Raw genomic sequence first — 20,795 nt, 5'->3', positions numbered from 1 at the left:
GTGATGCAGGCACAATAAAAGATTTGAGCACATTTTTCCTTTTTTTTTTTTTTTGTCATCTCCACTGTTGTGTTGTGTGTAGAGAGATCTGTTCTTCTGTTCAGCCTTACTTGTTAAGATGATTAACATGATAGTCTTTAATTTAAAATCAGGTGTATGCTGTGAAGACTGTTCTGCAGCGTCCTCTCAGCCTTATCCAGGGCCCACCGGGTACAGGAAAAACAGTGACATCAGCTACCATTGTATACCACCTGGCAAGGCAAGGCAACGGGTAAGAGGTTTGGCTCCAAATTGTACATGTGTTAAGGAGCATCTTAAGTCATAATTTCGTTTTCTGTTTCAGTAACTGTGTATAAAATACTGAATTTGTTTTTTTAAGCCAGTAAACACAGCAGATATGGGACTGTTACCACAGAGCTACTTATATGAAAAATGCTGCTGATGTATTAATGCATGAAATAGGGGTCAACCAAATTTTGTTTACGGTGCTGAAACAGGCCCAAAATCCTTTCTGCCCGGTTTCGTTTTCAATCGAATGGTAATGGCCATGGTTTCTGCCCAAACTGAGCGTGTGTTTTCAGCGAAAGCCAAAAATTGTTGTTTTGTGTGTCACCCTCCGAACAGGAGTTGCCTTTCTCCCTTGCCCACTTGTAGGTGCCCCCCTCCGTCATTCCTGCCTATGCTGGCTCTGCTCTCAAAATGGCTGCCATGACCTTTTGTGGCAATCTCGCAAGATGCTGCATGAGGTTACAGCAACCATTTTGAGACTAGAGCTGATGTGGCAAAGCAACTGGGGATCACTTCTGCCCTGACTGCACCACTTGACAGCAAGGGAAGATTGTAAGGTAGTCGGGGGAGGAGAGGGAGCTATTCTTTGCTTCCTCAGCAACTCTCCAGACTGGTCAAGACGCTTGGGTTATGTACGCCTACCAGCAGAGGAAGACTGAGAACACTACTGAAGACCCATCTCTTCAACAAGGCATACCACAAAGATCAACAAATGTGACCTCCTCCACATATATCCAGAATTGTCCTATAATATTTGTTTGTAATACTACTATCATGCTTTATCATTATCATGTTACCCAAGATTCTTCTGTAATACTTAATGTCTGTTTTTTTTATATATTTCCACTATCCATGATGTATTGTAAGCCACGTTGAGCCTGCAAAGAGGTGGGAAAATGTGGGATACAAATGCAATAAATAAAAAATAATAACTTTGAACACTGTACATATAACCTGTGCATATCCATATTTATCCAGTATTTCTCAGTCTCCAACAGAGGGTAGACGGGTCATTCCATGCCAAGTGGTCTAAAATTAAAAAAAAGTTCTCACCATCATGTTCTCCAATTTTGTTCAAATTTTATCTATTGCGCGAGTCAGGTGTTAAACGAAGTTTCCCAAAATTTGAGGTCTCTAACTGCAATAGTTGCAGATCTAGACCCCCTTTTCTGAAAGGTTGTCAGTCCATGAGCGCGCGACATTTACCAAAATGCCATTTTTGGGGTCTAATAAAATCCAAACACATTTATAAGAATGGCTAAAAAATTCAAATCCTGTACCGTTTTTGATGCTAATTCCGATGAAATACATTTTAACATTATGGATGCAAAATCCAGTCAAGTTGTGTATCAAAGTTGGTCGCGACTCATCGGAACATATTTGGACCAATATTCAGACCGCAATAACTTCCATGCAAACAAAGATACGGACTTGAAATTTTGAACAAGCATTATGCTTGTGCTGTACATAATACTGCCAGATTTGCAACTAACCAGCATCTATAACCGCCCTGCAGGATCTCTTCAGAGTTGGCACTGTCAGCACAAATGGTAAAATGTACCAAAGTTCAAAGCCAATTATTAAAAAGAGTCTGCCTGAATCAGCTTGTGAACAGTATCCTCTGAAAGAGAAAATTGTGCTCTACAACACTGATATGTTTTTGTTTTGCAATGTCACCTTGTGTGTTTTTGTATTTTTTTGGTTTGTGGGTAGGAATTGTCCTCTCTGGTGTGGTGGGAATTGGTTCAATGGGAACTGTCCAGGTGGTAACTGACCTAGAATCGTTTGAAACATCTTTTATATGGATATCGTTTATGAAGGACAGAAAGAAATTTAATTTTATTGAGGTTTCAGAATTATATTTTGGACCCTGGAAGCAAGCAGGTATGTGATATGTTTAGCCTAGTTATGGGAAATGCTCACTGAATACAGTTATGTGGTTTTAACAATATACATTATGTAAATAAGTGAAGTATTTTTTTCTTTTCAAGGCCTGTTCTGGTCTGTGCCCCGAGTAACATAGCTGTGGATCAGCTGACTGAAAAAATTCATCAGACAGGGTTGAAGGTTGTTCGACTGTGTGCAAAGAGCCGGGAGGCCATTGATTCTCCTGTATCGTTCTTAGCATTGCACAACCAGATACGAAATATGGACAGGTAGGAATTTGTTGTGATGAAATGGTGTACTGGCATTTTATTACTATAGAAAATGGTTTGCCCTACCCATTATTCTTAAAACACATTAAAATTAGTTTTCAAAACTAAACTGATACTGTTGGCCTGTCCTTGTTTTTCAGCATGCCTGAACTCCAGAAACTGCAGCAGTTAAAGGATGAAACAGGAGAATTATCCTCTGCTGATGAGAAACGCTATCGTGCCTTAAAGCGGACAGCAGAACGTGAATTGCTTATGGTAAAGCAAAGATTCTGATCTTCCTGTATTACCATGAGGGAACTTGATAGCTGTTATTGGTTTGTTATACTGCATTAGCTATGTGTGTCTGCGGGTATTGAAGCACTGTATTATATATTCATTGTAGATGACATTTTGGAAAGAAAATTCCATAAGTACACTAGAGGCCAGTTTTCTTGGGTGCTTCATGTCTAGCTAATTTATGGTGGGGAGGGGAAGGTTGATAGTGAGGAGGAGTTAGGGGTGGTAGACACTTTGTCTAATAGTCACACTAGTATTTCAGGTCACAGATGCTGACTTCAGTGAATCGCCTCAGTCCCTAAATTTTATTTTATTTTTTTAACTTGCATGTCCACATATGAGCGAGGCTTTAGACACTGGACGGAGGCTTGAGGCTTGTTATCCTGTATAATATAGCAGTTGTCTTATATTCTTGTTCTTGTGAAGCCTTTGTTTTATGACAAATCTCTTTTTTCTTTTTGCTGAAGAATGCAGATGTAATTTGCTGCACTTGTGTGGGAGCAGGTGATCCAAGGCTTGCAAAGATGCAGTTCCGTTCAATTTTGATTGATGAGAGTACCCAGGCTACAGAACCTGAATGTATGGTACCAGTGGTGCTTGGAGCTAAACAGGTAAAGTTCTTTACTTCTGTAATATGTTTGCATCCTGCTTCTTTTTCCAAGAGGCCAGCCCTCTACCCCAATCTGAGGTCTGAAAGGACTTGTTACAAATACAGTGCTTAATTGGTGGTGGATAACTTAGCCAAGGCCAAACTGCAGAGAGCAAGTAGTTTAAAACCTTACTGTATACAGTTGGTTACTATATTAAGTATTAACTCACATTGCACAAGGAAAAATAGTTTATATTGAAGGTTTTTATGGTGGTTAATCTTCCTGATATTGTCACTGTTCATTGTTTTCAGAACTAGTATGTATTTTTATTTTATTAACTTATATTTCTGCCTAAATACTTAGAGACTAGATCTGTAGTAACTTCCCAAGTTGTTATCTCTTGATATCAAATTTACTGACTAGATGAAATAACATAACAGTTCAAACAGTGTCTTAAGTTAATATGCTTTTTTTTCCTCCTTAATTGAGCTTTGAAGTAGTAGAAATTTGATAGTATGTAGGTATTTGTAGGTTAGTTCATATACTGGAAAGCCTTCATAAATAAATCTTTATATGTCAGGATGCCCATTAAGATAATTTTACATTGTTAATTTTCACGTGGATAGATAGTTGAGAGTAGGATCAGATCCTGAATTTTAAATTTTAAAATGTTAAAACTGATACTATTAAATAGCACCTTTTAAGACTGTAAATGCTGTTGTTCAGACACCTCATTGTGGCTATCTTTGTCCACCAGTTGATCCTGGTTGGCGATCATTGCCAGCTGGGCCCAGTGGTGATGTGCAAGAAAGCTGCAAAGGCAGGGCTGTCTCAGTCCCTCTTCGAAAGACTCGTGGTCCTGGGGATTCGTCCAATTCGTCTTCAAGTTCAGTACCGTATGCATCCTGCACTCAGTGCTTTCCCCTCTAATATATTCTATGAAGGATCACTTCAGAATGGAGTTACTGCAGGTAATGTGTTCTTCACCCTGCTTTCATAATGTTTTCTTTAAACAATTTTATGTTGAACTGCCTGATATATTTTTATTTCAGCTTAGTATTTTGTATGGCTTATATGGAGGAATATTCAAATAAAAGGGGGAAAACTCGCTCCAAACAACCTCAGTGGTACCACACAAAAAGCGAGTACTACTTAGAATGTGATAAACAGCACTAGACAAAAAAATGGGGGGAAAAGACCTCAGAAAATAGTGACCTGCGACTGCAAGCCCGTGGCAATTAGACCATCCTGGTCACGTGCCTACTCTCTGTAATCATTGGTCAAAAACCCCCAACCAACCACAAAGGTTAGTGAAAATTATTTGTGGTGGTAAATAATTTTTTCAAAAGTTTTTTATAAATTGCTTCATGCATCAATTGGAAAAAGGAACTGTGTAACCAATATACAAAAATTAAACAAAGTTCAACTTAGCTTTGCTGACTGAGCTTGACCATATGTAATTCTGCCGAATGACAACCGGGACCCAACGGACCCGTTTCACCAAAGGCTTCTTCAGGGTACACCGGATTCTCAATTCGTGAATGCTCATTCACGCTCAGCAATTGCGCTTGACGCACGCTCCATCTGTTGAAGCTAACTTAAGTGGAAAAAAAACACACCAAACTTGAAAAAACTTAAATGCTTTCTTTTTATCCAGTCCAAAAAATTGAGGTCTTATTTTTTTAAATCAGTTCTATGTCCCTTATCAACAGGGCATCACGAGCAGGTTTCTGCAAGTAAGTGTGTATGAAATAATAATCCATCAAAAACAAATTTTTCAAAAATCATATCACCCTTATTTCATTATAGCCTAGGAGGCAAGTGACTGAAAGTGTATGTACAGGTCTGAACTTGAACCAGATGTATTTTCTGATGCTTCTCTCCACTAAAATACAAATATTTTTTGAATTACTTTGTTTTGAATGTTTTAGATAACATGCATTCTCCGAGGACAAGCAGGCTGCTTGTTCTCACGACTGGGTGACGTCCGCGGCAGCCCCCACCAACCGGAAATAAGCTTCGCGGGACGGTCGACACGCAGGGCACGCCCACCGCGCATGCGCGGCCGTCTTCCCGCCCGTGCGCGACCGCTCCCGCCAGTTACTTTTTTTCCGCGACTGAGAGAGTTGTGTTTTCCCCTCTCTCTCGTTTCAGCCGCCGGATTTTTTCGACCGCGTTTACGCGGATCGTCGCTTTTGGCCTGTTCGGCCTCTTCTTCTTCTTCTTTCTCTTTTATTAAAAAAAAAAAAAAAAAAAAAATTTTGCGCGTGTGGAGCACGCGCTCCTTCTTTTCCCTCGCTTTCTAGCGGGGACGCCTCGTTGCGGCCTAGTGGCCGCTCGGTCGGTTTCAGTTTTCGTGGTGTGATTTTAGCCACCATTGCCGACTTTGACTTCGCCGACGCGATTTTTCCGTCGATGTCCTCGAAGGTCCCGAGTGGATTTAAAAAGTGTGGTCGCTGCGGCCGGCCGATCTCGCAGACCGACACCCACGCTTGGTGCCTCCAGTGCCTCGGGCCGGAGCACAATCTCAAGTCGTGCGTTTTGTGTCTCGGTCTCCGGAAACGGACTCAGGTTGCGAGGCAAGTTCTGCGGGACCGTCTTTTTGGAACTTGCGCCGGCCCCTCGACGTCGACCTCGACGGCATCGGTATCGAAGACCGGTTCTTCGGTACCGGTATCGATGCCCGAGACATCGGCACCGATGGCAGCGACCCCAGGAGAACAGGTCCCGTCGGCCCGCCGGTCCGCCGGCGAGAGTGGGGTAGAGAGACCGCGTGGGCAGTCGGCCCCGGTCACTCCCTCAACTCGTGAGCCACGGGACCGAACCCTGTCGGACCCGGTACCCCGAGACCGAGGGGGATCGACCTCCTCCTCCTCCATGCCCTCCGGCACCGGTGACGTGCACCGGAAAAAAGACAAGAAGCGCCGTCACCGGGAGCCCTCGGTGCACCCTGAAGAGGAGTCGACGCCGAAGCGTCATCGCAGAGAGGAGAGATCTCCGTCGGTGGTGGAGGTACCGACGCGTCGGGGTTCCGGCACCTCGGTGCCGTCTCCTGGCCCCCAGCAGCTTCCGGCACCGACACCCTTACCGGCCCCACCGCCTTTCCCGGCAGCGGGCCTGGACGAGTGCCTCAGAGCCATCCTTCCGGGGATCCTGGAAGGGCTGATGCGCCAGGCTGTGCCGGCGCCGGGGGTGCTTGCGCCCTCGGCGCCGATGACTGTGGCGCCGGCGAGCTCTAGCCCGGCGCCGGGGCAGTCGACACCGCCGCCGCTTGCGGTGCCGGTCTCGACAGCCACGCAGGTGGAGTCCCCGTCGACGTCGATGGAGGGAGCTCCGTCCCCGCCGGCGCGGGAGTCCACCGCTCGACGACACCGAGACCTCGGTGCCTCGACGTCGAGCCGGGCCCGGTACCGGACGCAGCTACATGAGCTAATGTCCGATACCGAGGATGAGGACTCGTGGGGGGAAGAGGAGGACCCGAGATATTTCTCCTCAGAGGAGTCTACGGGCCTTCCCTCGGACCCCACGCCGTCACCGGAGAGGAAGCTCTCACCTCCTGAGAGTCTCTCCTTTGCCTCCTTTGTGCGGGATATGTCTATAAGCATTCCCTTTCCCGTGGTCTCTGTGGAAGAGCCGAGGGCCGAGATGCTCGAGGTCCTCGACTATCCATCACCACCTAGAGAGTCCTCCACGGTACCGCTGCACAATGTCCTGAAGGAGACGCTGCTCCGGAACTGGGTGCGACCACTAACTAATCCCACCATTCCCAAGAAAGCAGAGTCCCAGTACAGGATCCACTCTGACCCAGAGCTCATGCGGCCCCAGTTGCCCCATGACTCAGCGGTCGTGGATTCTGCTCTCAAGAGGGCACGGAGTTCGAGGGATACCGCCTCGGCGCCCCCGGGGCGGGAGTCTCGCACTCTGGACTCATTTGGGAGGAAGGCCTACCAATCCTCCATGCTCGTGACCCGCATCCAATCTTACCTGCTCTATATGAGCATCCACATGCGGACCAATGTGCAACAGCTGGCGGACCTGGTCGATAAGCTCCCGCCGGAGCAGTCCAGGCCTTATCAGGAGGTGGTCAGGCAGCTGAAGGCGTGCAGAAAGTTCCTGTCCAGGGGGATTTTTGACACCTGTGACGTGGCATCTCGTGCTGCGGCCCAAGGTATAGTGATGCGCAGGCTCTCATGGCTGCGTGCCTCTGACCTGGACAACCGCACCCAGCAGAGACTGGCTGACGTCCCTTGCCGGGGGGATAACATTTTCGGTGAGAAGGTCGAGCAGATGGTGGACCAACTGCATCAGCGGGAAACCGCTCTCGACAAGCTCTCCCACCGGGCGCCTTCAGCACCCGCCCCCACGGGTGGGCGTTTTTCCCGGGCACGGCAGGCTGCACCCTATTCTTTTGCAAAGCGTAGGTACAACCAGCCGGCCCGAAGGCCTCGCCAGGCACAGGGACAGCCCCAGCGCGCTCGTTCTCGTCAACAGCGTGCGCCTAAGCAGCCCCCTGCGCCTCCACAGCAAAAGCCGGGGACGGGCTTTTGACTGGATCCACGGGAACATAGCCGCCCTACAAGTGTCCGTACCGGACGATCTGCCGGTCGGAGGGAGGTTAAAATTTTTTCACCAAAGGTGGCCTCTCATAACCTCCGACCAGTGGGTTCTCCAAATAGTGCGGTGCGGATACGCCCTGAATTTGGCCTCCCTGCCTCCAAATTGTCCTTCGGGAGCTCAGTCTTTCAGCTCCCTTCACAAGCAGGTACTTGCAGAGGAACTCTCCGCCCTTCTCAGCGCCAATGCGGTCGAGCCCGTACCACCCGGGCAGGAAGGGCAGGGATTCTATTCCAGGTACTTCCTTGTGGAAAAGAAAACGGGGGATGCGTCCCATCCTAGACCTGAGAGGCCTGAACAAATTCCTGGTCAAAGAAAAGTTCAGGATGCTTTCCTTGGGCACCCTTCTGCCAATGATTCAGAAAAACGATTGGCTATGTTCCCTGGATTTAAAGGACGCATACACTCACATCCCGATACTGCCAGCTCACAGACAGTATCTCAGATTCCGCCTGGGCGCACGGCACTTTCAGTATTGTGTGCTGCCCTTTGGGCTCGCCTCTGCCCCACGAGTGTTTACAAAGTGCCTCGTGGTGGTGGCGGCGTATCTACGCAAGCTGGGAGTGCACGTGTTCCCATATCTCGACGATTGGCTGGTCAAGAGCACCTCGGAGGCAGGAGCCCTCCGGTCCATGCAGTGCACTATTCAACTTCTGGAGCTGCTGGGGTTTGTGATAAATTACCCAAAGTCCCATCTCCAGCCTACTCAGTCTCTGGAATTCATAGGAGCGCTGCTGAATACCCAGACGGCTCAGGCCTACCTTCCCGAAGCGAGGGCTACCAATCTCTTGGCCCTGGCTTCGCAGACCAGAGCGTCTCAGCAGGTCACAGCTCGGCAGATGTTGAGACTTCTGGGTCATATGGCCTCCACAGTTCATGTGACTCCCATGGCTCGTCTTCACATGAGATCTGCTCAATGGACCCTAGCTTCCCAGTGGTTTCAAGCCACCGGGAATCTAGAAGATGTCATCCGCCTCTCCACCAGTTGCCGCACTTCACTGCTCTGGTGGACCATCCGGACCAATTTGACCCTGGGACGTCCATTCCAAATTCCGCAGCCCACGAAAGTGCTGACGACGGATGCATCTCGCCTGGGGTGGGGAGCCCATGTCGATGGGCTCCACACTCAGGGTCTGTGGTCCCTCCAGGAAAAGGATCTGCAGATCAACCTCCTGGAGCTCCGAGCGATCTGGAACGCACTGAAGGCTTTCAGAGATCGGCTGTCCTGTCAAATTATCCAAATTCGGACAGACAATCAGGTTGCAATGTATTACGTCAACAAGCAGGGGGGCACCGGATCTCGCCCCCTGTGCCAGGAGGCCGTCGGGATGTGGCGTTGGGCGTGTCGGTTCGGCATGCTCCTCCAAGCCACGTACCTGGCAGGCGTAAACAACAGTCTGGCCGACAGACTGAGCAGAGTCATGCAACCGCACGAGTGGTCGCTCCATGCCAGAGTGGTACGCAAGATCTTCCGAGCGTGGGGCACCCCCTCGGTGGACCTTTTCGCCTCTCAGACCAACCACAAGCTGCCTCTGTTCTGTTCCAGACTTCAGGCACACGGCAGGCTAGCGTCGGATGCCTTTCTCCTCCATTGGGGGACCGGCCTCCTGTATGCTTATCCTCCCATACCTTTGGTGGGGAAGACCTTACTGAAGCTCAAGCAAGACCGCGGCACCATGATTCTGATCGCGCCCTTTTGGCCCCGCCAGATCTGGTTCCCTCTTCTTCTGGAGTTGTCCTCCGAAGAACCGTGGAGATTGGAGTGTTTTCCGACTCTCATTTCGCAGAACGACGGAGCGTTGCTGCACCCCAACCTCCAGTCTCTGGCTCTCACGGCCTGGATGTTGAGGGCGTAGACTTCACTGCGTTGGGTCTGTCTGAGGGTGTCTCCCGGGTCTTGCTTGCCTCTAGGAAGGATTCCACTAAAAAGAGTTACTTTTTCAAGTGGAGGAGGTTTGTCGTGTGGTGTGAGAGCATGGCCCTAGAACCTCGTTCTTGCCCTGCACAGAACCTGCTTGAATACCTTCTGCACTTATCAGAGTCTGGCCTCAAGACCAACTCAGTAAGGAATCACCTTAGTGCGATTAGTGCTTACCATTATCGTGTGGAAGGAAAAGCCATCTCTGGAGAGCCTTTAGTCGTTCGATTCATGAGAGGCTTGCTTTTGTCAAAGCCCCCTATCAAGCCTCCTGTTGTGTCATGGGATCTCAACGTCGTCCTCACCCAGCTGATGAAACCTCCTTTTGAGCCACTGAATACCTGCCATCTGAAGTACTTGACCTGGAAGGTCATTTTCTTGGTGGCAGTTACTTCAGCTCGTAGGGTCAGTGAGCTTCAAGCCCTAGTAGCTCATGCTCCATATACCAAATTTCATCACAACAGAGTAGTGCTCCGCACCCACCCCAAGTTCCTGCCGAAGGTGGTGTCGGAGTTCCATCTTAACCAGTCAATTGTCTTGCCAACATTCTTCCCCAGGCCGCATACCCGCCCTGCTGAACGTCAGTTGCACACATTGGACTGCAAGAGAGCATTGGCCTTCTACTTGGAGCGGACACAGCCCCACAGACAGTCCGCCCAATTGTTTGTTTCTTTCGACCCTAACAGGCTAGGGGTCGCTGTCGGGAAACGCACCATCTCCAATTGGCTAGCAGATTGCATTTCCTTCACTTACGCCCAGGCTGGGCTGACTCTTGAGGGTCATGTCACGGCTCATAGTGTTAGAGCCATGGCAGCGTCAGTGGCCCACTTGAAGTCAGCCACTATTGAAGAGATTTGCAAGGCTGCGACGTGGTCATCTGTCCACACATTCACATCACATTACTGCCTCCAGCAGGATACCCGACGCGACAGTCGGTTCGGGCAGTCGGTGCTGCAGAATCTGTTTGGGGTGTAAATCCAACTCCACCCTCCAGGACCCGAATTTATTCTGGTCAGGCTGCACTCTCAGTTAGTTGTTCTTCGTAGGTCAATTTCTGTTGTTTCCTCGCCGTTGCGAGGTTCAATTGACCTGGGTTCTTGTTTTGAGTGAGCCTGAGAGCTAGGGATACCCCAGTCGTGAGAACAAGCAGCCTGCTTGTCCTCGGAGAAAGGGTATGATACATACCTGTAGCAGTTGTTCTCCGAGGACAGCAGGCTGATTGTTCTCACCTTCCCTCCCTCCTCCCCTTTGGAGTTGTGTATTTCATATTTTTTGCTAGTCATTCAACTGGCGGGAGCGGTCGCGCACGGGCGGGAAGACGGCCGCGCATGCGCGGTGGGCGTGCCCTGCGTGTCGACCGTCCCGCGAAGCTTATTTCCGGTTGGTGGGGGCTGCCGCGGACGTCACCCAGTCGTGAGAACAATCAGCCTGCTGTCCTCGGAGAACAACTGCTACAGGTATGTATCATACCCTTTCTCCGAGGACAAGCAGGCTGCTTGTTCTCACTGATGGGACGGCGGCCCAGGAACGGAGATTTTTTTCCCAGCAAAAAATCAACAAACTTTGTGACAGCTTCCGGAGCGCGGGACAGACACACACCGCATGCGCGGCCATCTTCCCGCCCGCGGCCATTCCCACCTCAGTTTTTCTTTTTCCGCGGAGGAGAGTGGCTGCGTGTCGGTCTCTTTCCCTCAGTCCCAGAGAAAGACTTTGGCGTTTTAGCTCTGTTAATTCGCGCTTTCTTTTTGTTTTTTGTTGCCTCTTTTGTCTTTTTCTAGCAAAAAAAAAAATAGAAATCCTTATTTTCTTATTTTTTCCCTTTTTAAGTTTCCTTTCGCTTTCGAGGCGGCCTTCTTAGGCCGCACGTACGCGGTTCTCATTTTTGTGCCCTTCTGTTGGCACAATTGAGCCTTTTGATTTCGCCGCCGCGATTTTTCCGCTCGTCCTCGAAGCCTCCCAGCGGCATCAAAAAGTGTGCTCGGTGCCAGCGGTCGATCTCGTGCATTGACCCACACACATGGTGCATCCAGTGCCTTGGGCCCGACCATCGCCCAGACGCCTGTAAGTTGTGTCTCCGCTTGAAAAAGCGGACACAGGCATCGAGAAGAGCTCTTCGGGACTGTCTTTTCGGAGCTCCGACTGATTCCTTGGCGTCGACATAGGTACTGAGGGCGGCACCGGAGATGGCATCGACATCGGGAGAGAAGGTAATGGCTGTCCGGACTTCACCACTAGCTGGGAGTAGTGAGCTGTCGAGCGGGTCTCCACCTGTCTCGAGGGCTCCTGCTGTGCAGGCCCATCGGGACTGAACGCTATCGGACCCAACCACGAGGCGTGTGGATTCCACATCCTCGTCGGTACCGAGGAGTGCCGGTGACATGCTTCGAGCGAAGGTGAAGAAGCATCGTCATCTGTCTCCTTCGAGACACGGTACCGGGAGCTCCGGGGCGTCGAAGGAGGTACCTGAGAAGTGTCGACGCCGGGAGGAGCGCTCACCCTCCATACAAGAGGTGTCTGTGTGTAGATCTTCGGACAGCCCGGTACCGCCTCCCAGGCCTCCACAGATTCTGACACCGACTTCTGCACTGGCCCCACAGCCTTCCTCGACAGCGGCTCTAGACTAGCACATCTGAGCCATTCTTCCAGGTCTATTGGAAGGGCTGCTGCATCAGTCTGTCTCAGTACTGGGGGTGCTTGCGCCCTTGGTACCGTCGATGGAAGCGGCAGCTGGCTCTGTGCCTGTGGTGCGGTCCCCGATGCCGGTACTGCTTGCGGCATTGGCCTCGGCTGCCACCCAGGTCGACTCCCTGTCGACGTCGCTGGAGGGAGCTTCATCGCCGCTGGCATGGGAGTCAACTTCTTGGCATCGCCAGAGAGGACAGGGTTCCTCGGCGTCGAGATGGGCCCGGTTTCGGACTGCAGTTAGAGAACTCTTGTCCGATACCGAGGAGGATGCCTCGTGGGATGAAGGGGAAGACCCCAGGTATTTCTCTTCTGAGGAGTCTTGTGGTCTTCCTTCTGATCCTTCACCTGAGAGGAAGCTTTCTCCACCGGAGAGTCTCTCCTTCTCGTCATTTGTCCAGGAAATGTCTGTGGACATTCCCTTCCCGGTGGTAACTGAGGATGAGCCCAGGACTGAGATGCTCGAGGTCCTTGACTATCCTTTACCACCTAAGGAGTCGTCTGTGGACATTCCCTTCCCGGTGGTAACTGAGGATGAGCCCAGGTCTGAGATGCTCGAGGTCCTTGACTATCCTTTACCACCTAAGGAGTCTTCCACTGCTCCTTTGCATAATGTCCTTAAGGAGACATTGCTTAGGAACTGGATGAAACCGCTCAGTAATCCCACGGAGAACCTGAGTCGATGAGGTTGCTGTTACCTCACGACTCTATGGTTGTGGATTCCGCTCTCAAGAGAGCCAGGAGTACTACGGATTTTGCCTCAGCGCCCCCGGGGTGAGAGTCCTAGGACTCAGGCCTTCCTCCCAAAAGAGTCCAGTCAGTCCTCTATGCTCGTGTCCAAGATCCAATCATACCAGCTCTACATGAGCATCCATATGCGGAGCAATGTCAAGCAACTGGCGGACTTGGTGGACAAGCTCCTTCTGGAGCACGCCAGGCCTTTTCAGGAGGTGGTCAGGCAGCTGAAGGCGTGTTGTAAATTCCTGTCCAGGGGTGCTTACGACTCTTTTGATGTTGCATCCAGAGCTGCTGCTCAAGGTATAGTGATGCGCAGACTCTCATGGCTGCGTGCCTGTGACCTGGACAATCGAACCCAGCAGCGGCTTGCGGTTGTTCCTTGCTGGGGGGATAATATTTTTGGCGAGAAATTCGAGCAGGTGGTAGAGCAGCTCTACCAGCGGGAAACCGCCCTCGACAAGGTCTCCCACCGGGCGCCTTCAGCATCTACCTCAACAGGTAGACTGCTTTTCCAGGGAAGGAGGACTCCTTCCTATGCTTACAATAAGCGTCAGTACAATCCACCTTCCCGACAGCCTTCTCAGGCTCAGCCCCAGCGCGCTCGTTCGCGTCAACAGCGTGCACCCAGACAGGCCCCTGCAGCTCCCCAGCAAAAGCAAGGGACGGGCTTTTGACTGGCTCCAGTTGAGCATAGCCACCATAAAAGTACCTGTGCCGGATGATATACTGGTCGGGGGAGGTTAAAATTTTTTCACCAAAAGGTGGCCTCTCATAACCTCCGACCTGTGGGTTCTTCAAATAGTTCGGTTAGGGTACTCCCTCAATTTGATCTCCAGACCTCCAAATTGCCCACTGGGAGCTTAGTCCTTCAGCTTTCAGCACAGGCAGGTACTTGCAGAGGAACTCCTCTGCCCTTCTCAGCGCCAGTGCGGTCGAGCCTGTTCCACCTGGGCACGAAGAGCTGGGATTCTATTCCAGGTACTTTCTTGTGCAAAAGAAAACAGGGGGGATGTGTCCCATCCTAGACCTAAGGGCCCTGAACAAATTCCTGGTCCGAGAAAAGTTCAGGATGCTTTCCCTGGGCACCCTTCTTCCCATGATTCAGGAAAATAATTGGCTATGCTCTCTGGATTTAAAGGATGCTTATACACACATCCTCATACTTCCTGCTCACAGGAAGTATCTGATTCCGTCTGGGAACACAGCATTTTCAGTACTGTGTGCTGCCCTTTGGTCTCTCGTCTGCACCCAGGGTGTTTACAAAATGCCTAGCGGTGGTTGCAGTGTCGCTACGCAGACTGGGAGTGCATGTGTTCCCTTATCTCGACGATTGGCTGGTGAAGAACATCTCGGAGGCAGGAGCTCTACAGTCCATTTAGATGACTATTCAATTGCTGGAGCTACTCAGGTTTGTGATAAATTACCCGAAGTCCCACCTTCTTCCAGTTCAGAAACTAGAATTTATAGGAGCTCTGCTGGACTCCCAGACAGCTCATGCCTATCTTCCTGAGGCGAGGGCAGACAACCTTCTGTCTCTTGTTTCCATAGCCAGAGCGTTTCAGCAGATCACAACTCGGCAGATGTTGAGACTTCTAGGCCATATGGCCTCCACGGTTCATGTGACTCCCATGGCGCGTCTTCATATGAGATCGGTTCAATGGACCCTAGCTTCCCAGTGGTATCAAGCTGCAGGGAATCTAGAGGATGTGATTCAGCTGTCCACCGATTTTCACAATTCCCTTCAGTGGTGGACAATTCGATCCAATTTGACCTTGGGACGTCCCTTTCAAATTCCTCAGCCTCAAAAAGTGCTGACAACAGATGCATCCCTTCTGGGGTGGGGAGTTCATGTAGATGGGCTCCACACTCAAGGAGCTTGGTCCCTCCAGGAATCAGATCTTCAGATCAATCTCCTGGAGTTGCGAGCGGTCTGAAACGCTTTAAAGGCTTTCAGAGATCGGCTGTCTAATCAAATTATTCAAATTCAGAATCAGGTTGCCATGTACTACATCAGCAAGCAGGGGGGCACCGGATCTAGCACCCTGTGTCGGGAAGCTGTTCAGATGTGGCTTTGGGCTCGCCGTCACGGCATGTTTCTCCTAGCCACGTATCTGGCAGGCGTAAAACGTCTGGATGACAGGTTGAACAGGATTATGCAACCTCACGAGTGGTCACTCAACTCGGGCGTGGTACGCAAGATCTTCCGAGCGTGGGGCACCCCCTGGGTGGATCTTTTTGTCACTCAGATCAATCACAAGGTCCTTTAGTTCTGTTCCAGACTTCAGGCCCACGACAGACTAGCGTCAGATGCTTTTCTCCTGCATTGGGGGAAGGGTCTTCTGTATGCATATCCTCCCATACCTCTAGTGGGGAAGACTTTGCTGAAACTCAAGTAAGACCGCGGAATCATGATTCTGCTTGCGCCCTTTTGGTCAGGTTTGGTTCCCTCTTCTTCTGGAGTTGTCCTCCGAAGAACCGTGGAGATTGGAGCGTTTTCCAACCCTTATCACCCAGAACGAGGGGGCGCTTCTGCTTTCCAACCTCCAGTCTCTGGCTCTCACGGCCTGGATGTTGAGAGCGTAGAATTCGCCTCCTTGGGTCTTTCTGAAGGTGTCCCCCGAGTCTTGCTTGCTTCCAGGAAAGATTCCACGAAGAGGTGTTACTCTTTTAAATGGAGAAGGTTTGCCGTCTGGTGTGACAGCAAGGCCCTAGATCCTCGCTCTAGTCCTACACAGACCCTGCTTGAATACCTTCTACACTTGTCAGAGTTTGGTCTTAAGACCAACTCCATAAGAGTTCATCTTAGTGCGATTAGTGCTTTCCATTACCGTGTGGAGGGTAAGCCTATCTCTGGACAGCCTTTAGTTATTCGCTTCATGAGAGGTTTGCTTTTGTCAAAGCCCCCTATCAAACCTCCGGAGTCATGGGATCTCAACGTCGTCCTCACCCAGCTGATGAAGCCTCCTTTTGACCCACTGGATTCCTGCCATCTGAAGTATTTGACATGGAAGGTCATTTTCTTGGTCGCTGTTACTTCAGCTCGTAGAGTCAGTGAGCTTCAGGCCTTGGTAGTACATGCAACTTATATCAAGTTTCATCACAGCAGAGTAGTCTTCCTTATGCACCCTAAGTTCCTGCCGAAGGTGGTGTCAGAGTTTCATCTGAACCAGTCAGTTGTCTTGCCAACATTCGTCCCCCGTCCTCATACCCGCCTTGCTGAACGTCAGTTGCATACATTGGCCTTCTGTGTGGAGTGGACAAGCCCCTTCAGACATTCCGCCCAAATGTTTGTTTCTTTTGATCGCAACAGAAGGGGAGTCGCTGTTGGGAAACGCACCATTTCCAATTGGCTAGCAGATTGCATTTTCTTCAGTTATGCCCAAGCTGGGTCATGTCACGGCTTATATTGTTAGAGCCATGGCAGCGTCAGTGGCCTACTTGAAGCCAGCCACTATAGAAGAGATGTGCAAGGCTGCGACATGGTCTTCAGTCCACACATTCACATCTCATTACTGCCTTCAGCAGGATTCCCAACGAGACAGTCGGTTTGGGCAGTCGGTGCTGCAGAATCTGTTCGGGGTTTAGAATCCAACTCCACCCCCCTAGGCCTATTTTTATTCTGTTCCAGGCTGCACTCTCATATGTTTCTTCGTAGGTCAATCTTTATGTCCTCGCTGTTGCGAGGCCCAATTGACCTCCTTTTGTTGTTTTGAGTGAGCCTGGGGGCTAGGGTAACCCCATCAGTGAGAACAAGCAGCCTGCTTGTCCTCGGAGAAAGCGAAGATACCTACCTGTAGCAGGTATTCTCCAAGGATAGCAGGCTGATTGTTCTCACCAACTCGCCCACCTCCCCTTTGGAGTTGTTGTTCTTCTTTATTTGCTTTTTGATATAACTGAGGCGGGAACAGACGCGCGCGGGCGGGAAGATGGCCACGTATGCGCAGTACGTCTGTCCTGTGCTCTGGAAGCTGTCGCAAAGTTTGTTGATTTTTGCTGGGAAAAAAATCTCTGGTCCTGGGCCGCCGTGGACGCCGACCCTCAGTGAGAACAATCAGCCTGCTGTCCTCGGAGAATACCTGCTACAGGTAAGTATCTTCACTTTTTCCTGAAGCAAATGCCACCACTTTATTTTATTTTTATATATGAAAAAAATGCCATTTGTTTAGGCCTTTAAAAAAAAAAACCCTTCATTTTCTTTTGTTTCAATAATATATTTTATTTTATTTTTTTTTTTTTTATTTAGCGGATCGTGTAAAGAAGGGGTTTGATTTTCAGTGGCCCCAGCCAGACAAGCCAATGTTCTTCTATGTGACACAAGGGCAAGAAGAAATTGCCAGCTCTGGCACGTCCTACCTGAACAGGTATGACTCCAGATGAATGGGCTGTTCAAAAATAAAACCCACAAGATAAGCAATTTAATTTGTCCTGCCAAGCTGGAATTATAAACTTTGTTGTAGGTCATATCGATCCCTTCTGAGCTTCAATCAGCATATGTTTTATTTGTCTTCATAGAAACCATTAGGAAAAAAATATTCTAGACATTGGTGCAAACTTTGACATAGTGATGTAAATTATCTTGCAGGACAGAAGCTGCTAATGTGGAGAAGATCACCACAAAACTACTGAAGGCAGGTGCTAAGCCGGACCAGATTGGTATCATTACCCCATACGAGGGCCAGCGCTCCTACCTGGTGCAGTACATGCAGTTCAGTGGTTCTTTGCACACAAAACTCTACCAGGTACAATGTCAAAATGTTCGGTCTTTATTCTGAGTTAAAATATGAGTTGGCCCTATACTTTCCTAAAGAGTAATGTGTTCAAATGCTTTATTGGTATGGAAGAGAGTGCGATGTTTGACCACGGATATACAAGACCTGGAAAGATGGATCTTAAAAAAACACATGCTTCACGCTGACATTTTGTTTGCTCACGCGCAAGTTCTTTTATAAAGGTCTTTCTAAAGACCCACTCCATAGAGGTTCACTTTAAGTGTTTCCCAACGCACGCATCAGATGATTTATGACGTTTAAGACCCACTATACGGAACACCGTCGAGTTAGACTCCTGATGCAGGCCTAACGGCCGAAACACAACGGTTGTGTCGAGTCTTTTTTCATCAATAAACAAGTATTTTTAAGATCCATCTTTCCAGGTCTTGTATATCCGTGGTCAAACATCCCACTCTCTTCCATACCTGTGTTCTCCCGTGGGACGTTCGAGTTCTCCGCTGAACAACGGATTCTTTTGTTCAAATGCTTTATTAACTATAGAGTGATCATCTTGGTGGTGAATTTATTTACAGCTTTTTTTTAGGCAAGACAGTCCTGGTTTAAAACTTACTGTGAAACTCTTAAATATGAAAAGAGTTTGTAAGAGATAGAGAATTAAAAAAAAAATAGTAATTCAAACGCTAGATTGCTTTATATTGTACTGTGCCTATAGTTTTGTAATTTTCTTAGGTGTATTACATGCTGGTTTATAGCTCTACCATTCAGATCCACTTACTATCTGATGTACTGCACAGCTATAAAGAAATGTTCTGACAGAAACATTGATATTTCCATTACCTCTTGTCAGTCATTGTATACCTATCTATCTTTCAGGAAGTGGAAATTGCAAGTGTTGATGCTTTTCAGGGACGAGAGAAGGACTTCATCATCCTTTCATGTGTGAGAGCGAATGAACACCAGGGGATTGGCTTTTTAAATGACCCCAGACGTCTTAATGTGGCTCTTACCAGAGCAAGGTAACAGAAAACAGATTCATTAGAGGTGGTGGGTCAAGTTAATTTAATGTACTTGGATTTCTTGGTGTAGTATTAAGCTGCACTCTATATAATTGTTCAAGTGTGACTTATTTTATTATCAAATTATCAAATATTACAATTTTATGTATTACCGGAGGAAAAGACTTCAGATGCTCGGCTTTCACAAACTGAATTTTTCTAGATGGATTCCGGGCGAGCATCCTCATTAGTCGAAAAAAATCTCCGGTATGGTTCTTTAACTATATTTTATTTTGATTCTTATTTGATTGCGATTTTTTTACTTAAATTTTTACTTAGACTTATACAAGGGCACATCTCAAATATAGCTTTCACGGTTCACTCAACAGCCTCCGTTTCACAATTAGCTTCTTCAGGAGCCAAACCAATCAGAATAAATCAAAATAATGCCCTTTTTCTGAGTTCAGTGCTTTCATTTTTCAAATGCCTAGGTGGACCTCTTGTTAAAGGGAGTCTTCAGACCAGGGAAGATCTTTCCCGTGCATCAGGATATCAGAGATGTGATTCAAGCTCAGTGGGATGCAATGGTTTATCTTTATCCGGTGCTGGAGGCTGACAAGGTTCTTTTAAAGCCCCTTGTAGTGGATGCAGTGGTCTTGGCGGTCACCAAACGCAATACAGCACTTAAGGATGTTTAGGATCGCCGATTAGAGGCGTTGCTGAAAAGTAGCTTTGATGTTTCGGCCTTAGCATTGCAGGCAGCCATTTGTGGGTCCTTAGTGACTAGATCTTGCTTTTGGTGGTCCAAGGAAGTTCTTGATGGGCCTTTGGATGATTTGTATTGTATAGATTCTGAGGTGGGATGGGTTCTGCCTTTTTCACAGATGACTTGTACGATTTGTTGCGGGTGTCGGCCAAGTCTATGGCTTTGGGAGTGGCTGCTAGGAGGTCTCTTTGGCTGCAAGGTTGATAGGTGGATACGGCTTCTAAGTCTAAGCTCAGCAAGTTTCCTTTCCAAGGCTCTCTGTTGTTCGATGAGGATTTGGAAAAGTTGATCCACAGTCTAGGAGAAACAAAGGTCCCGAGACTCCTGGAAGACTGGCCTAAGACTTCGGGACGCGGTCTGTTTTCAGGCCGGGGTTGAGGTCATGACTTTAGTCACTTCAGGTCGGGCAAGTCAACTCTGGCACAGTGGTCTTGTTTTTTTCCAAAGGAATCAGTCCTTTCGTGGAGCTTGTAGAGGGGGCAAGGACACAGGAGCCTCTTTCCAGTCTCCTACTCATCCCTCATAATGAAGGTGTCAGGGCCCGGCCTCTGGTTCCATGGGAGCACGTTTAGCGCAGTTCTTCGAGAGGTGGACCCAGATTACCTCCAACCAGTGGGTATTGGAGGTTATTTGAGAAGGGTATGCCGTAGAATTTGCGTACCCACTGTCAGACGCATTTCTAGAGCCTCCTTTCCGATCTCGCACCAAAGTGGCCATTGTCAGTGGTACTCTGGAAAGGCTTCTTAGCCTCCAGGCTATTTGTCCCGTTCCCTCAGCAGAGCTCAGACAGGGTCGGTTTTCCATTTACTTTCTCGTCCCCAAGAAAGAGGGTTCTTTCAGACCGATTCTGGACCTGAAGGCGGTCAGTCGGGCACTGAGTCTCCACTTTTCATATGGAAACTTTGCTCGGTAATCGTAGCAGTCAGGCCTGGTGATTTTTTGACAGCACTAGATCTTATGCCTATCTTCATATCCCGATTCATCCATTACATCAGTGTTTTCTGCGATTCGCCATTCTCGAACAGCATTTCCAATTCCGGGC

At 48.8% G+C, this 20,795-nt stretch overlaps 1 protein-coding gene across 1 annotated transcript in view; it reads left to right on the top strand.

Moving 5' to 3' along the window:
- Positions 1-20,795, top strand: part of UPF1 (UPF1 RNA helicase and ATPase) — a 193,461-nt gene that overhangs the window by 122,118 nt on the left and 50,548 nt on the right. Inside the window, exons 11-18 of the mRNA XM_030217505.1 lie at positions 153-271; positions 2,280-2,444; positions 2,585-2,699; positions 3,188-3,331; positions 4,068-4,281; positions 17,506-17,623; positions 17,845-18,001; positions 18,866-19,008. Coding sequence (XP_030073365.1) covers positions 153-271; positions 2,280-2,444; positions 2,585-2,699; positions 3,188-3,331; positions 4,068-4,281; positions 17,506-17,623; positions 17,845-18,001; positions 18,866-19,008 — 1,175 coding nt within the window. The remainder of the gene's footprint in view (positions 1-152; positions 272-2,279; positions 2,445-2,584; positions 2,700-3,187; positions 3,332-4,067; positions 4,282-17,505; positions 17,624-17,844; positions 18,002-18,865; positions 19,009-20,795) is intronic.

The sequence above is a fragment of the Microcaecilia unicolor genome, chromosome 11 (assembly GCF_901765095.1).
Source record: "Microcaecilia unicolor chromosome 11, aMicUni1.1, whole genome shotgun sequence".
In the NCBI taxonomy this organism is placed as follows: Eukaryota; Metazoa; Chordata; class Amphibia; order Gymnophiona; family Siphonopidae; genus Microcaecilia; species Microcaecilia unicolor.
Note: the sequence above shows the minus strand (reverse complement) of the source record. Positions and strands in the feature narration are given on the sequence as shown.